This window comes from Gobio gobio, assembly GCF_949357685.1.
Source record: "Gobio gobio genome assembly, chromosome: 14".
Classification (NCBI taxonomy): Eukaryota; Metazoa; Chordata; class Actinopteri; order Cypriniformes; family Gobionidae; genus Gobio; species Gobio gobio.
Window position 1 is genome coordinate 5,274,389 of NC_137107.1, and position 16,939 is coordinate 5,291,327.

At 35.5% G+C, this 16,939-nt stretch overlaps 2 protein-coding genes across 2 annotated transcripts in view; one reads left to right on the forward strand and one right to left on the reverse strand.

The window, feature by feature from the left end:
• The first annotated feature begins 521 nt into the window (after positions 1–521).
• Positions 522–13,489, forward strand: ccni2 (cyclin I family, member 2). Its single transcript, XM_079834997.1, has 8 exons — positions 522–656; positions 802–874; positions 1,218–1,366; positions 2,891–3,025; positions 3,098–3,172; positions 3,258–3,398; positions 9,388–9,606; positions 12,748–13,489. The coding sequence occupies exons 3-8, from the start codon at positions 1,253–1,255 to the stop codon at positions 13,036–13,038; spliced, it is 975 nt and encodes a 324-aa protein (XP_079691123.1). The 5' UTR covers positions 522–656; positions 802–874; positions 1,218–1,252; the 3' UTR covers positions 13,039–13,489.
• A 2,770-nt stretch (positions 13,490–16,259) lies between these two features.
• The window catches only part of septin8a (septin 8a), a 68,666-nt gene continuing 67,986 nt past the window's right edge, over positions 16,260–16,939 (reverse strand). Inside the window, exon 10 of the mRNA XM_079834996.1 lies at positions 16,260–16,797. Within this exon, the coding sequence (XP_079691122.1) occupies positions 16,794–16,797 (4 nt within the window). The 3' untranslated portion in view covers positions 16,260–16,793. The remainder of the gene's footprint in view (positions 16,798–16,939) is intronic.

Genomic DNA, 16,939 nt, shown 5'->3' on the forward strand with positions numbered 1-16,939 from the left:
TGTGTTCAGATCACTCGCCTTACAGAAAGCTTGCCTGAGACAAGATGGCCGCCGGCTTTATTATGTATATCTATGGATAGGACAGTACGGAAGTTACAGATTACAGTTTGTAAAGTTTTAAATATGGATATTTTTCATAGATGCACTTTTATGGGCTTCAAAACAGAAACAGCCATTCCCTCCCATTATAAAGCTTGGAAGAGCCAGGACATTTATTAATATAACTATTATATAACTCAGATTGTGTTCGTCTGAAAGAAGAATGTCACACACACCTCGGATGACTTGAGGGGGAGCAAATCATGGGCTAATTTTCATTTTTGGGTGAACTATCCCTTTAATATGAGGTCTATTTTATTATGTATTTCATAACTATATGATACACAATAACATAGGTCTGAAAACAATACACGGAGGCGACTGTTAATGAATTCAACCATTTTATATACCAGAACCCGTATGCGCGACCCACTGACACAATTCAGTGCGTGAGTGACGAGTGTGTGGGCGGGGCCATTTCCCGTGACGTCACGCGTGTGGGCGGAGTCGACAGCGTGGGCTCAAATACGCGGGCGGAGTCCAGCGAGTTCAAAAACAGATTCTGGAGAGACTGGAGTAACTGTGGACGACTTTCCCTTTCTTCTCCTCCTCCGAAGGTGATTCTCTCGCGATATTCCGTGCGACACACACTTGTTTCACGCCTGAGCAGGAGCTTTTGCTGCTGGAAGTCAAACATTTCCTAAATCTGTGTTTGTTTTGTGTAAAGAACGCGCCTGTTTTTTTGTTTTTTTCTTCTTCCAGACATGGAGGTATGATTTTCTGCTCATAAATGCAGTGGACACCAAAGACAGAAGCTGTGTTTACTTTTGCAAAGGTAATTTCTGTGTGAAAACTTTCCTTGCCTTTGTTTACAAGTGGCTGCAGATCGACCCGCCCATTATGTGTGTGCGCTTTTAGTTTCACATTCCCTCCAAAAGATGTTTTCTGCTTCCCTGATAATGCTGTTCAAATAGTTAATCTTGAGTGAATTCCAGCAGGAATTATTAAGATGTCGGCATTGATTGTGAACACTGTGCTGTAGGCCTGATGTTGTGGCCATTTTGCATTGCATAGACCCCAACATCAGGATGCCAAAGAGGAGAACACACACTAAAATGAATAAATCCCCTTGGATGAAAGCATCTGCTCCATCAGTAATCTGTTCATTTGTTTGTCAGGCATTCCTGTGATTGGGGAAGTGTTGAGAGCAGCCATGAAGCCTCCTGGAGGAGAAGAGGGCCGGCGGATGGGCTGTTTGCTGATCAACACCCTGACCCGAGAGAGGCGTCTGTGGAGGACGCCGGTCCTGAAGAACGGATGCATTCAGGTGCAGCAGGGCTTTAATCCACAGGCTTCTCAACTACATTACCCTCATGGGGTCCTCATGTTTCCCTCAGTAAAAACACTGTTCCCTTCATCTCGGAGCTTAGATTTTGTGGTTTTTATTACATTTATCTATCTAAACACGCTCAAAGAACTGTGCCACTCATGGTCTTTAGGGTAAGAGTTTATTTTTTTGAAGTCTGAACCAAAATGCAATGTGGAACACACACACACACACACACAGGTGTGACTGCATCAGACAGCATTTGTAGAATTTGACAAAGAAAATCAGTCACAAATGCAGATATGAAGAGGTTAGACCTAACACACAAACGCACATGCACTTACACACACGCAAACATTTTTGCATGCACAAACACTCGCACACACACAAAAGCTTTAGCATACACACATACGCCCATGCACACAAACTCGGATGCTCAAAGACCAATGCATGCGCACACAAACTTTTGTATATACACACACACACACACACACACACATAAACGCTTTAGCATACACATGTGCATTCACAAACGCACACAATTTTGCATCCACAAACAAACTTTCACAAACTCTTTTGCATGCATACAGCCAGACAAACGCCCACACACACACAAACACTTTAGCATACACACAGCCACATATACGCCCATGCACACAAACTCGGATGCTCAAAGACCAATGCATACGCACAAAAAACTTTCGTTTGTACACACACACACACACACACACACACACGCTTTAGCATACACATGCACAAACACACACAATTTTGCATGCACAAACAAACACTTTCACAAACTCTTTTGTATGCACACCGCCAGACATATGCTCATACGCACACACACGCTTTAGCATACACATGTAAATTCACAAACACACACAATTTTGCATGCACAAACAAACACTTTCACAAACTCTTTTGTATGCACAGTGCCAGACATACGCCCATGCACATAAACACACACACACGTGCACATGCACAAGCAAACACACGTACACACACACAACCTCTGTTCATTTTTACTTATTGCTATTGGTTTTATTTACTTTTTTTTTTTTTTAAGTTAATGATTTTTTACATTTGTTTTATTGAAATAAATAATAAATTTGTGGCAGTTTAGTTATATTTTTGCAAACTTGTGTCGCATTATTGCAAAAACAGACACTTCAAAACACCTCAAACAACAACAAATTCTAACCTTTCATAAAATACTGACTTTAATGTATTTGTGTGTGTGTGTCTATGGCCCTCTGCTGGATCTATATGGTCAAAACACTTTATTTCTAAAACTGCAGAATTCTGTCTGTAACTCCTAGATCAATATCCACAAACTACTCCTATTTACTACTTTCATATTTTTTTCAGAAAAATGTAATATTTCATGTGCAAGCTAATGGTGTAGAGTGTTTCTGAGGTGAAAAAGTGCCACACATCCCCCAAAACACAGCATAAATGTATAGTTGGGAAGTAAATGTATAATTAGTAACCTTGTGTTAATTAACACCAAACCTTGTGTTCCAGGGTTCAGATATCAGCCCACATCAGTACCACGAGGTGATCGTGTGGCTGCGTGAGATGAGCAGCACGTTCCAGTTCTCCTCCGAGACGTTTGCTTTGGGAGTGTGTGTCCTCAACAGCCTGCTAGCAACCGTCAAAGTAAGTGAGCCCATTACACACTTCCACCCGGGCGGCGGGCGCAGACTCTCAGTGCTCCCTCTTTCTTTGCAGACTCAGTTGAAATACTTCAAATGCATGGCCATCACCTCTCTGATCCTCGCTGCAAAGGTCAATGAGGAGGACGAGGCAAGACACAGACAGCACAGAAACACACGCCACACCACTTTGAACCATTCCAGTGCCTTTATTGTTCTGTTTTGTTGGTGCACAGGTGATCGCGTCGGTTAAAGACTTGCTGGAGCAAAGCAGATGCAGATTCTCAACAGCTGAGATTCTTCGCATGGAGCGAGTTATATTAAACAAGCTGCACTGGGACCTTTACATCGCAACGCCCATGGATTTCATTCACATCGTGAGTACAGACTCGTGTCATCTTGTTTTCAGATCAGAACTTAACGGTACAAAAAAGCACAGGAAAACATTAGGGTTGGGTATCGCTTGGATCTGATCGGATTCTTATCGATTCCTAATTTCGATTATCTTAAGTCTTATTGCAAAACATTTCATTGTAGCCCATCATAACCAACAGGCTAGCACTAGGAACTTCTACATGTGGTTTAAAAATACCATCGCAAAGAACAAATAAAGAAATTGGCAATCGCACATAATAAATTCAACTGAACAAAGATGCTATGGAAATAAACAGCGTTTTAAGATTTTCAGCTATCCAGGTTCAGAAACTGTAATCAAATGTAACATAACCCTGCACTTTATAAATAATATACTTTACAAATATAGTTAATCAGTCAAGAACAGCAAGTAAATTTTCTGTCTTTTGTTGTTTAATTAGCGTTATTATAGAGACTGCAGCAGGAATATTAGACTACTGTCACTTTAAGAGCTGCACGGATCCATTATACTGATGCACACGTTTACAAGGATATTTCAACACTTTTTGTGTGTATTTGTCCTTTCAAGTGCAAAAAGACACGGGTGACAACTATACTGCATGGGATTTGGAAAACTATTCGTGTTATTATAGAGACTGCAGCAGGAATATTAGACTACTGTCACTTTAAGAGCTGCACGGATCCAATATACTGATACACATGCGTCTTTCTCAACTGTTTACGTTCACTTAAGGCATAACGACTGTTTACGAAGATATTTCAATACTTTTGTGTGTATTTGTCCGTTTAAATGCAAAAAGACACGGATGACAACTATACTTATTAACTATTAGCGTTATTATAGAGACTGCAGCAGGAATATTAGGCTGCTGTCCCTTTAAGAGCTGCACAGATCCAATACACTGATAAACACGCATCTTTCTCAAATGTTTACGTTCACTTAAGACATAACCGACTGTGTTTACGAGGATATTTCAACACTTTTTGTGTATATTTGTCCGTTCAAGTGCAAAAAGACACTGGTGACAACTATACCGTATGAGATCTGGAAAAAATTAGCGTTATTATAGCGACGGCAGCAGGAATATTAGGTCACTTTAAGTCCAATATACTGTTACACACGTGTTTTCTTTGTCAACTGTTTACAATGAAGGTGAAATGACTGCTAAGATTTGCATGTGCAGGGTAAGATTTGTGAAAGTGTACATAAGATTGCGAGCACAAATTAAATTTGCGTACACTTGAAAGGTGATTTACACTTTTGCAAAGCTTCTCTTGAGCAAAAAATTGTGTTTAAAAATTATAATTCCGACGATGAAAACGATGCTGAGCCAAATGTTCTGGCGTGTTTATTGAACCAATCAGATAAGCGTAAATCCAAAGTCCGAAAGAAGCTCATTTGATTGGCTACAGAAGGTGGCCCCGCCTTCCTCCTCACGCTCGCAAAACTCAATGAGTGAGAGAATCCTGCTCAAAGAAAGACGGAGCGGTACATGTCGGGTTATTTCGGGAACTTGCACAAGTCATTTAGAGATTTGCAACAGTTTATTACAGTTTTACATGGTCAAACTCTTGCGGTTTCTGACTCTCTTGTTTTCGCTTTCAAATCGATGTTCACAAAGTCAGAAGAATACAGATAATATTTATTTGGCAATTTCACAAACGCATGAATTACTTACAAAAAAAACATTCAAATGCCACAAATTTCTTCTCACAATTGAAAGGCGCTATTTTTTTTTTTTTTTTTTTTTTACACCTTTGCAAAGCTTTTGCGCATGCAAATCTTTTAGGCATTTCAACTTCATAGTTTACCTTCACTTAAGACATTACATACCATTTTTGCGTGCATTTTATCCGTTCAAGTGCAAAAAGACGTGGAAGAGAACTCTGTTCAGTATCGTACACAATACCGTATAAGAGGCGGCTTTCTGTGCGCACGATATTATAGAGACGGCAAAAATGATTTTGACCACTTCATTAAGTTTTGTTCTGTAGAAAGCCTTTCTTTAAAGTGAATTTCGTGTTTGTATAAATTGTATCCTAATTTTAATCAATGTTTCATCAGCCAATTACCTAGATTTAAGAAGCAAATGCGCGATAGCAGACTATAATTGTGACATGAAGGCGCCGGCGCGATCACTTGCTCTTGAACACGTCTCATAAATAAACCCAAACTCCGCCTCACAGACATGAGAAATATGTGTATAGAAAGATTGAAATGTCCACTTTTAAACGAAACCGTTCCAAACGAAAATAAATAGTCAAGCACTGTTCACTAGTGGCAATATGCGTCTGTTCATTCATTGCAATGCGAAACCAAACCAAAACTAACCGAATGTATCAAAACATAAACTTTGGTTCGGACTTTCAGGTGTGAAAACGCCCTTAGGCTGCTGTCACTTTAAGAGCTGCACGGGTCCATTACACTGTTACACATGCATTTTTTTTTTCTGTTTATGTTCACTTAAGACATAACCGAGGATATTTTGAAACATTTGTGTGTATTTGTCCATTCAAGTGCAATAAGACGCGTTCACTATCACGCACTATACAGTATGAGCGGCGGCTTTCTGTGCGCAGGATTTGGAAAATAGTGCGCAGGTCTTGCGCTTGAGTGGTTTAAAGTCGTGTTAAAATGCACACAAAGGAATCGATAAGATCAAATTCCCGGTTTTCTAATGGAGCCGGTTCTCGATACCCAACCCTAGAAAACACACAACCATTTTGATGTGCCCATTACAAACATCAGCAGAAACTGACTTTTGGTCCTTGACATTGTGCATTGTCGTGTGTTTGGCCAAGGCACTGATCTGACTTCAGCAGTAGAGCCGATAGATTACCCTGCAAAACATCTCCAGTACAAATACACTCTCAGAAATAGGAGCTATCGTCATACTTCATCTTTCCTACATAGTGGGGTTCAGCTAAAATATCCAAAAATGTGAACTTTTAGCGGAAGTTAATGTAGCAAAGAGAGGCATTTAGCCAACAAGGAAGCGGAGGGGAGTGTGTAGCGTTGCTGTTTTGGCACACCACGGACAGCCATAAAAGAGCCAAAGTACAGAGACCCTGATTAAAATACTGATCCTGGAAAAAAAGAGAATCTCGGAGTTAAGAAAATGATAAAATCGGTTTACGTTTGGGAGAAACTCGTGAAACCCCAAATCAAAATAATAAATATATTTAGTGAAATCTACCCATACACACAGGTCATAATAAAGATATCTCGATGTCTATAACGCATACAATAATGAAATATAATTACTTGTGAAATTAAAAAATATCTACTAGCATAGAAAAATAAATTCCCAAATAAATATCCACAATTTAGAGTACCTTAAATATATTCCCATACAAGGCTCGTGTCGAGTGAAGACTCGCTCACATCCAGCCGGAGACACAAAGGAAAGTCACGCTTCCACAGTAAACATTTAACTAAACCCTCCACAAGGAGACCATATCTGTATTTTACCCTGAACCCATGACACAATCACATCATTCCTATTCAATCAAGATGGCTTATTTACTTTTCCAAAAGGCAGAACCTATAAAACGTGTGCATTTGACACCACATTTACTTTCTTAAAGGGGTCACGATATGAGAAATCAAATTTGCCTTGATATTTTGACATATAAGAGGTCATCCTATAAACCAAGCATTTATTTAATCAAGCTCCAAAAACAGCTCGTTTTGAAATCGCGGGATCTGTGATGTCACACAGGCAAATTCATTTGCATATGCCCGCCTCCAGACGACCAATAGTTACACATCATCTGCCCATAGGTGTTCAGTCGCTTAACGGCTGACTTTTTCCTACACTGGATGCGTCGTGTCAAAAGCAAACCGAAGTCATTATAGTGACTGACGGCCCAGATTCGGGCCACATCTGGAACATGTGGATTCTACACGTACCAAATGTGGGCCGGATCTGGGTCTGGGTATGCAATGACGTTAGCCAATCATAGCAGTGGGCGTTAACTGACAAGCCTTAAAGGAGCCGCGCCTTAAAAAATTTATCATTTCAGACAGAGGCTCAGGATGTAAATAACCTAAAATAGTTTCCGCATGTACAGTTGTAAGAAAGTATGTGAACCCTTGTGAATGATTCTAACAAAATGCATGTTATTTTTTTTGTTTAGTGCTGTCCTGAATAAGATATTTTAAATGCAAATTTTTTTACATGGACAAAAAAGCTGAATTTATTCAAATGACCCCGTTCAAAAGTTTATGAACCCTTGATTCTTAATACTGCGTACACACACACACACACACACTGCCCCTAAACCTAAACCTACCCATCACAGGAGACATTCTGCATTTTTACATTGTTAAAAAACATCACTTAGTCTGATTTATAAGATGTTTTCCTCATGGGGTCCAAAAAATGTCCCCACAAGGACGAGGATTTCGGATATTGCTATCTTTGTGGGGACATTTTGTCCCCATAACGTAGGGATTACCAGTCCACACACACACACACACACACGGATCATCAGGGAACGACACACACACACACACACACACGGATCATCAGGGAACGACACACACACACGGATCATCAGGGAATGACACCGGATTAAGAATCAAGGGTGTGTAAATTTTGAACGGGGTCACTTTTATCAATTCAGCTGTTTTTTTGTTTTGTTTATATGTAAACATAATTTATGTAAAATATCATCAGGTCAGCACAAAATAAAATTGTTTTATTTATGACTGATCTCTCTTTTGTTAAAATTAGTCACTTTTCACAGATTCTGCAAGGGGGTTCACAAAAACGTTATTAACATTACAAGTGAACCTCAAGGAATAAAAGACTCCACGTCATATAAGTTTCATAACGCATGAGTGCACACCATTAATAGTTTTCCTAATTCTTCATCATTGATCAGTGATGACTGGCTTTGGGCTGGGGTTCACTCGCTCATCTCTGACTCCACTGGGGTGAAGCTCCATCAGGGACTGGGATGTGGGACCAGAGCCAGAGATGTTCTGTTTTACAGCCCACATATGAAGAGGTTAAAGGGTTAGTTCACCCAAAAATTAAAATTGTCATTAATTCCTCACCCTCATGTGGTTGGACACCCGTCAGCACTCCGTTCATCTTCAGACACAAATGAAGATATTTTAGTGTAAAGCTGATGCTGAGAAAGGCTTCAGATAGGCCTCCATTGGCATTCAGTACATTCACACTCACAAGACCCATAAAAGGCACTAAAAACGTCGTTACAAAGTCCATCTCACCACAGTGACTCTACAATAATTTCACGATGCGACGACAATAGTTTTTGTGCGCAAAAAAAAATCTAAATAACGCCTTTATCCAGCTTGTTCTTGTCTTCCGTGTGTGTCTCCACGACGCATGCGCGAGAATATGACGCAGATCCGCCGTTCAGGAATCCATGAAATGCTCACTTTAGCCTCATTTTGAGCTCTACACCGAGACCTAAAGCACGATCAGCGTAGAATTCATCAGCTTAGACACGCGCGTCTTCCTCTGCTTGTCAACAAATCTCTTCTGGGTCATGTGTCCGAACGCCGGATCTGCGCCATATTCTCGCGCATGCGTCGTGGAGACACACACGGAAGACAATAACAAGCTGGATAAAGGTGTTATTTAGATTTTTTTTGCGCACAAAAACTATTGTCGTCGCATCGTGAAATGATTGTAGAGTCACTGTGGTGAGATGGACTTTGTAACGACGTTTTTAGTGCCTTTTATGGGTCTTGTGACTGTGAATGTACTGAATGCCAATGGAGGCCTATCTGAAGCCTTTCTCAGCATCAGCTTTACACTAAAATATCTTCATTTGTGTCTGAAGATGAACGGAGGTCTGACGGGTGTCCAACCACATGAGGGTGAGGAATTAATGACAGAATTTTCATTTTTGGGTGAACTAACCCTTTAACACACACACACAGCATGTCAGAAGAGTACAGATACAGGGCGTGGCCTGCGTTGGTTAAGCGCTGTGTTCCTCCTCCTCCTCCAGTTCCACGGGCTGTTGAAGAGCAGGCACCCGGGGCTAATGCGGGCTCAGATCAGCCTCCAGGCCTCGCTGTGGACCAGGCAGCTGCAGCACTGTATGGCCTGCCACCAGCTCTGGCAGTTCAAGGGCTCCATATTGGCTTTGGCCATCATCACTTTGGAGTTGGAGAGACTGACGCCTGATTGGTTCTCTGTTTTTACCGACCTGCTGAGGAAAGCACAGGTACTAGTGAAGCATACACATCAACATCTGCACCACGAGTCTCTGAAATTCACTGTTCCTTTTGAGTTAAATTGATCTGAATGAAGCCCATTGGCTGATATCTCCCCCTCAGTGCCTTCATTTATACAGCGCTTTTTACAATACAGATCCTTTCAAAGCCGCGTTACAGCGATCATAGGAAATTAATGGTAGATTGTTTTGGCTCTACATCAGCTCAAGAAAAAAAGTTATCCAGCTAAAGTAAGTTTTTGATTAATTTCCATCATTAGCGGCCACTTACACGACACCATAAATCATAAACGCACTTCATTTTGATCAGTTTCACCGAAAACAAGACTTCCCCTAATTTTCATTTGAGTGAACTATCCCATGATCTACTCGCCCTCAAGTCTTCGGGTGTGTATTAGGGATGCAACAATACAGTTAGTCCACGGTTCAATACACACCTCGATTTTTACCCACGGTTTTCGGTTCTGATGGCTTGTCACATCAGTTTTTTGCTATTCTATTCTAAGGCGACAGGAACCGCAAGAGGTTAAAGAGAAAAAAAACTTTTTTATTGAAATACTCTTTCTTTATTTTACTTAAAAGAATTGAAAAACCTGACTTAAACTTAAAACTTTACTTAAAAAAAACCCTTGTACACATTCCTAGTGTATTGGATAATATAAAATAAATATATATAAAGATTTACACGGGCAGCTCAGAGCTGTAAGACAGCATTTAAGTATGAAATTGAATGAATGAATGTAAAAATAAAACTCTACATAGACTTCACTATAAAATATACACTGATTCTTATTAAAGCGACTGTATTAGTTCTTCAGTCAAGAGCAGTGAGTGATTTTCTCTTTGTCTTTTGTTGTTGTATTAACATTAAAGGGATATTTCACTCAAAACTGAAAATTCTGACATCGATAAATGAATACAGGTTTGACACTATTACAGTGAAAGTGTGCAGTCTTCTCGTGTGTGTGTGTGTGTGGGGATGCTGGTGTTTGGGAACACAATCATATGAAACGCTTCTGGAGGAATTAAACCTAATCATTCTGATCACACACTTTGGGTGCGCCCCATTCTACCGTAAGTGGACTTCAGAGGGTATTCCGCCATCTTAAGTGAGATTCCAGTCCAAAGGGAGCGAACATGTTCAGTCTGAAGGGCACTGCGAACAGCGAAGGGAAGAAGGGAACATCGATTCCTCACTTCACAGGAAGTGGAGAGTGAAAATCACCCAAGTGTGTTTGTGCGTCGCATCACCTGTCTGAGCTAATGATGGAGCAGGCCTGAGTTTTAAACCGCTCTGCGATGCAGGAGTTTTACATATGCATTTGAATATTCATAGTTATTATACAAACTAGTGTATTTATGAATAGTTATGGCAATAACCGTTACATTCATATATTATATTAATATGTAAAGCAATTAAAAGTGTTGAGAAGCAGCTGAGGGCTGTCATTTTTTTTTTAATATTTGACTTTATTTCCCTCAGGAATATTATATGCAGCTGCACTTGGGAAAGAAAGCGCGAGAGATGAGACGCTACAAAGACCATTGATTAAGAATAGCCTACATTTACACATATTTAACCAAATCAAAATGTATTTTCATATTGAATGACAGGTGCAGCGTCAAATCTGTTCATAGTCAATACAGGTAACTTATACGTAAACTAATGGACAATGATTTGATTATATTTTTTAGATGCACACTGTGTGTTTTGTAAATGTATATGGTTTTAAATTTGAAAGTAAAGGAAATTACAATATTAATTTGTTATATCATAATCTGCACCCGTCGTTGCCTTTCCGCTGGTCAGTCCAGTTATCCAATCACAGACTCTGAGGCAACGTTTTTGTTGCGTCTCGAGGGATTTATTCAGTTTCCATTGTAGTTTATGTGCATCTCTTCTCATCGGATACATTTATCAGTCTTAAATTTGATTAACCCTCTGGGGTTCTTCATTTATGGGTCACACTCAGGACCTTTGGGTCAAATGACCTGGAGGGCGGGATTAAGATAAAAAAAAATATTTGAGTAAAATCAATGAAATATATTTTTGTTAAATAATATTTTCTTTTCTTTTTTTGGTGTTGAGTTAATTTTATGATTTAATAATTAATATTTATGCAATAATTATGACCCATTTTTTCCCATTGAATATAAGTAAAAAATTATATATTTATTTTTTTATTAAAGCTGTATTTCATTTTAGAGTCAAGCCTAGGCTTCATGAAAGCACTTTTTTTTTTTTATGAGATCGGTGCCATCTGGTGGACACATTGAGCATTTTTATCACGCAATAGCACATTTTTACCACTAGAGTGGATCTTGTGTTTTATACATTTTTAAAAAAAATCGTAGCTTCATCGGAATGGTCTGAGACTTGGTGACTTTATTGGTACTTGGTATACGAACACCCCAAACAAATTGGGGACAGGATTTGAAAAGTTTAAGCGGTCGTAAAGAAAATAGTCACACTCAGGACCTTCGGGTCAAAAATGACCCCCATAGGAAATGAATGAGAAATTGGCAAAAATATGAAAATACAGAGTTTTTTTGTGCATACAATCTACAAATCAGCCAGAATGCAGAAAAAAAAGACTCAACAGTGAAGATCTCTAAAACATCAAGAGTGCAAAACAGACCACACACACACACACACACAATTAGCTTTTAGAATGGCACACGTTCGTTTTTGTGTGTTTTTTTTTTTTTTTTTTTGTCTGTTTTGCACTCTTGATGTTTTAGAGATTCACCCCTTCACCTTTTTTTCTGCATTCTGGCTGATTTGTAGATTGTATGCACAAAAAAACTCTGTATTTTCATATTTTTGCTAATTTCTCATTCATTTCCTATGGGGGTCATTTTTGACCCGAAGGTCCTGAGTGTGACTTTTTTTTTTTTTACTAAGACTTTTCAAATCCTGTCCCCAATTTTTTTGGGTGTTCACATACCAAGTACGAATGAAGTCACCAAGTATCAGACCATTCTGATGAAGCTACGATTTTTAACATTTAAAAAAATTCGGGTCTGAAATGACCAAAGAGCCCCAGAGGGTTAAATGCATGCGCCATGTCTGCTTTCTTTTGTATGCAATAAATGTTTTCTCATCATTGCCCTCATGTCTGTTTGCTGTAGATGGAGAGCTCTGAGTTGATCTGCTGTAAGGAGCTGGTGGAGCAGCACCTCACCCGCCTCCAGCTGGGCCTGCCCACCAACGCCCTCTACATCCTCCACAGCTCCAGCATGCTGGCGTTCAGGGGGCGGGGCCAGCGGGGGCGGGGCCAGAGGGGGCGGGGCCAGGACACAGACCACTTCTATGATGGGCTCTGGGGCCTTTACGACGAGGACCCGTCCATGAAAGCAGGAGGACCTGGGCCACAGGATATGAGCTCATCCTGTCCTCCGCTGCGGCCCTCAGACTCATGATGGCCACTCTCCCAGTCCTTCCATTACCACACATTATGCAGCACTTTCTTCATATTTGATTTCTTTTCTTTTTAAAGTCTTATTTTTGTACTTTTTATATTTATGTGTCTTCACACGAGCGGTTCAGAAGCAGAATTACGGTGCTAAAGCGGAAATCCTTTTGTTGGCCGATTGGTTAAATCCGTCATGAAGTTATGGTATTTTATGTCGATTATGGAAATTACATCCTTTTCAGATATTACTGAGGGATTTTCTTCTCGTTTTTACCCAGAAACGCCTCCTCCCGACCCTTTTAAAGGCAGCTACAGATATTCAATTCCTGTTCCTCATAAATGAAACGTGGAAATTTTCTTTTTTGAATGGGACTCTACATTTATTTTGTAAAAACGGCAGCTTTTATGTCGCTTGGCAAACGGTGTCCTTCTGTGCAATAAAACACTGACACGAATCCAGTTCTTCTGTTTCTCACTGTCACACAGAATATGGAGAATATGGAGGGGGAATTAATGACCATTTACACTTTTGGGTGAATAAGCCCTTTAAAAAGTCTTTGTAATATAACTATATGTTTTAAATATATATATATATTATATAATGCTACCATTCAAAAGTTTGCGGTCAGTAAAATGTATTTTTTGCTGAATAAAAGTATTACATTTATAAAAAGTGAGAGTAAAGACATTTATATATATATAAATTAAATATTATAAAACTATATAAATTAAATGTACAACTATATATAAATTAAATATACTACATATAAATTAAATATAACTATATTAAAGATATAACTATTAATTAAATATTATAACTATATATAAATTAAATATATTACTATATATAAATTAAATATAACTATATATAAATTAAATATGTAACTATATATATATATATAAATTAAATATTATAACTATATAAATTAAATGTACCACTATATATAAATTAAATATAACTATATATAAATTAAATATATAACTATATATAAAAATTAAATATATAACTATATATACATTAAAATACAACTATATAAATTAAATATAACTATATACATTAAATATACAACTATATAAATTAAAGATATAACTATATATAAATGAATTATTATAACTATATATAAATTAAATATATTACTATATATATAAATTAAATATAACTATATATAAATTAAATATAACTATATACATTAAATATACAACTATATAAATTAAAGATATAATTATATATAAATGAATTATTATAACTATATATAAATTAAATATATTACTATATATATAAATTAAATATAACTATATATAAATTAAATATTATAACTATATATAAATTAAATATATTTATATATAAATTAAATATAACTATATATAAATTAAATATAAAACTATATATAAAAATTAAATATATAACTATATATACATTAAAATACAACTATATAAATTAAATATAACTATATATAAATTAAATATTATAACTATATATAAATTAAATATATTTATATATAAATTAAATATAACTATATATAAATTAAATATGTAACTATATATATATATATATATATATATATATATATATATAAAAATTAAATATAACTATATAAATTAAATATAACTATATATAAATTAAATATAACTATATACATGAAATATACAACTATATAAATTAAAGATATAACTATATAGAAATTAATTATAACTATATATAAATTAAATATATTACTATATATATAAACTAAATATTATAACTATATATAAATTAAATATATTTATATATAAGTTAAATATAACTATATATAAATTAAATATGTAACTATATATATAAATTAAATATGTAACTATATATATATATATAAATTAAATATAACTATATATAAATTAAATATAACTATATAAATTAAATGTACAACTATATATAAATTACATATACCACTATATATAAATTAAATATAACTATATACATTAAATATACAACTATATAAATTAAAGATATAACTATATATAAATGAATTATTATAACTATATATAAATTAAATATATAACTATATATACATTAAAATACAACTATATAAATTAAATATATCTATATACATTAAATATACAATTATATACATTAAAGATATAACTATATATAAATTAAATATTATAACTATATATAAATTAAATATGTAACTATATATATATATAAATTAAATATAACTATATAAATTAAATGTACAACTATATATAAATTAAATATAACTATATATAAATTAAATATAACTATATACATGAAATATACAACTATATAAATTTAAGATATAACTATATATAAATTAAATATATTACTATATATATAAACTAAATATTATAACTATATATAAATTAAATATATTTATATATAAATTAAATATAACTATATATAAATGTAATATGTAACTATATATATATATATATAAATTAAATATAACTATATAAATTAAATGTACAACTATATATAAATTAAATATAACTATATATAAATTAAATATACAACTATATATAAATTAAATATAACTATATAAATTAAATATGTAACTATATATATACATTAAATATTATAACTATATAAATTAAATGTACAACTATATATCAATTAAATATATAACTACATATAAATTAAATATACAACTATATATCAATTAAATATATAAATGCATATAAATTAAATATACAACTATATATAAATTAAATATATAACTATATATAAATTAAATATATAACTACATATAAATTAAATATATAACTATATATAACTAATATATATATATATATATATATATATATATATATATATATATATATATATATATATATATATATATATATACACATGAAATATAACCATATATAACTAACTATAAATATAACTACATATAAATATAACTGAAATATACCTTTTGTATATAAATTAAATATAACTCTATATAAAACATAAATCTGGCCCTGATTTCTTTATCTTGCCAAACTTTGGAATAGTCTGTAAGTGCTCTGCAGAAGTTGAAATAGAAGTAGCTGTGGGCAGAAATAATGCCATGTTTCCATTATTGGAAAGTGTTGCTCATGAATGTGGAAGCAGATGATAAACACAATTTATACTTCACAGAGAACGCCAACCTTCCATCCCAATGCAGTTCCTACAGGCCAGCTCATTTCCTGCTCAAGTTATTAGACACACACTTTATATTCCCAACACCACAAAGCACATTGAACAGCTGAGGGAAATCAGGGGAGTGTTTATTATCAGTCTCAGTTGAACAGCAAAATATAGAGTTTGCATATCTGATGTCATGTACGTTTAAAAACGCCACCAAAAATAAGTTTAAGACTGCTTTATTTAGCCATGCAGGCTTATTTAAGAATAAAATCATTAATATCATCACTGTGCTGTGCTAGTGAGTTTGGCTCAGGTCTTAAATACTACTGTACATTGGCAAGGGGAACATGTACGGCACAAAAGTGGCCCGACTGGAAAACAAAAGAACAGATGTAGTACCAAACAAACTCAACAAAAAACACTTGGGGATGATGAGGAGGGGGTCAAATTACCTTCACCCCCCCAAAAACAAAAAAACAAACAAATGTGGCAACACAAGAACAAATGGAGTCCCCATAATGCATCTCTCTGTCGTCCCAGCAGGGTCTTTGGTCCTTTAACACAATCTCATGAGGAACATGTCAGAAAACAAAAGCTGATGTGGCAACGGTAATGAAGGAAAGTCCACGGATGGCCTGCGATGTGCTCATAAATTAACTGAAAGAAGACAAACAAACACAAGAAAATGAATCACTAAATAAACAAAAACAAACTGATGCAGAATGGACACATGGAAATATAAGAGCATTCAAAAACACAAAGAGATGAGCATGCTGGGATATGGGAATATGGACCGACA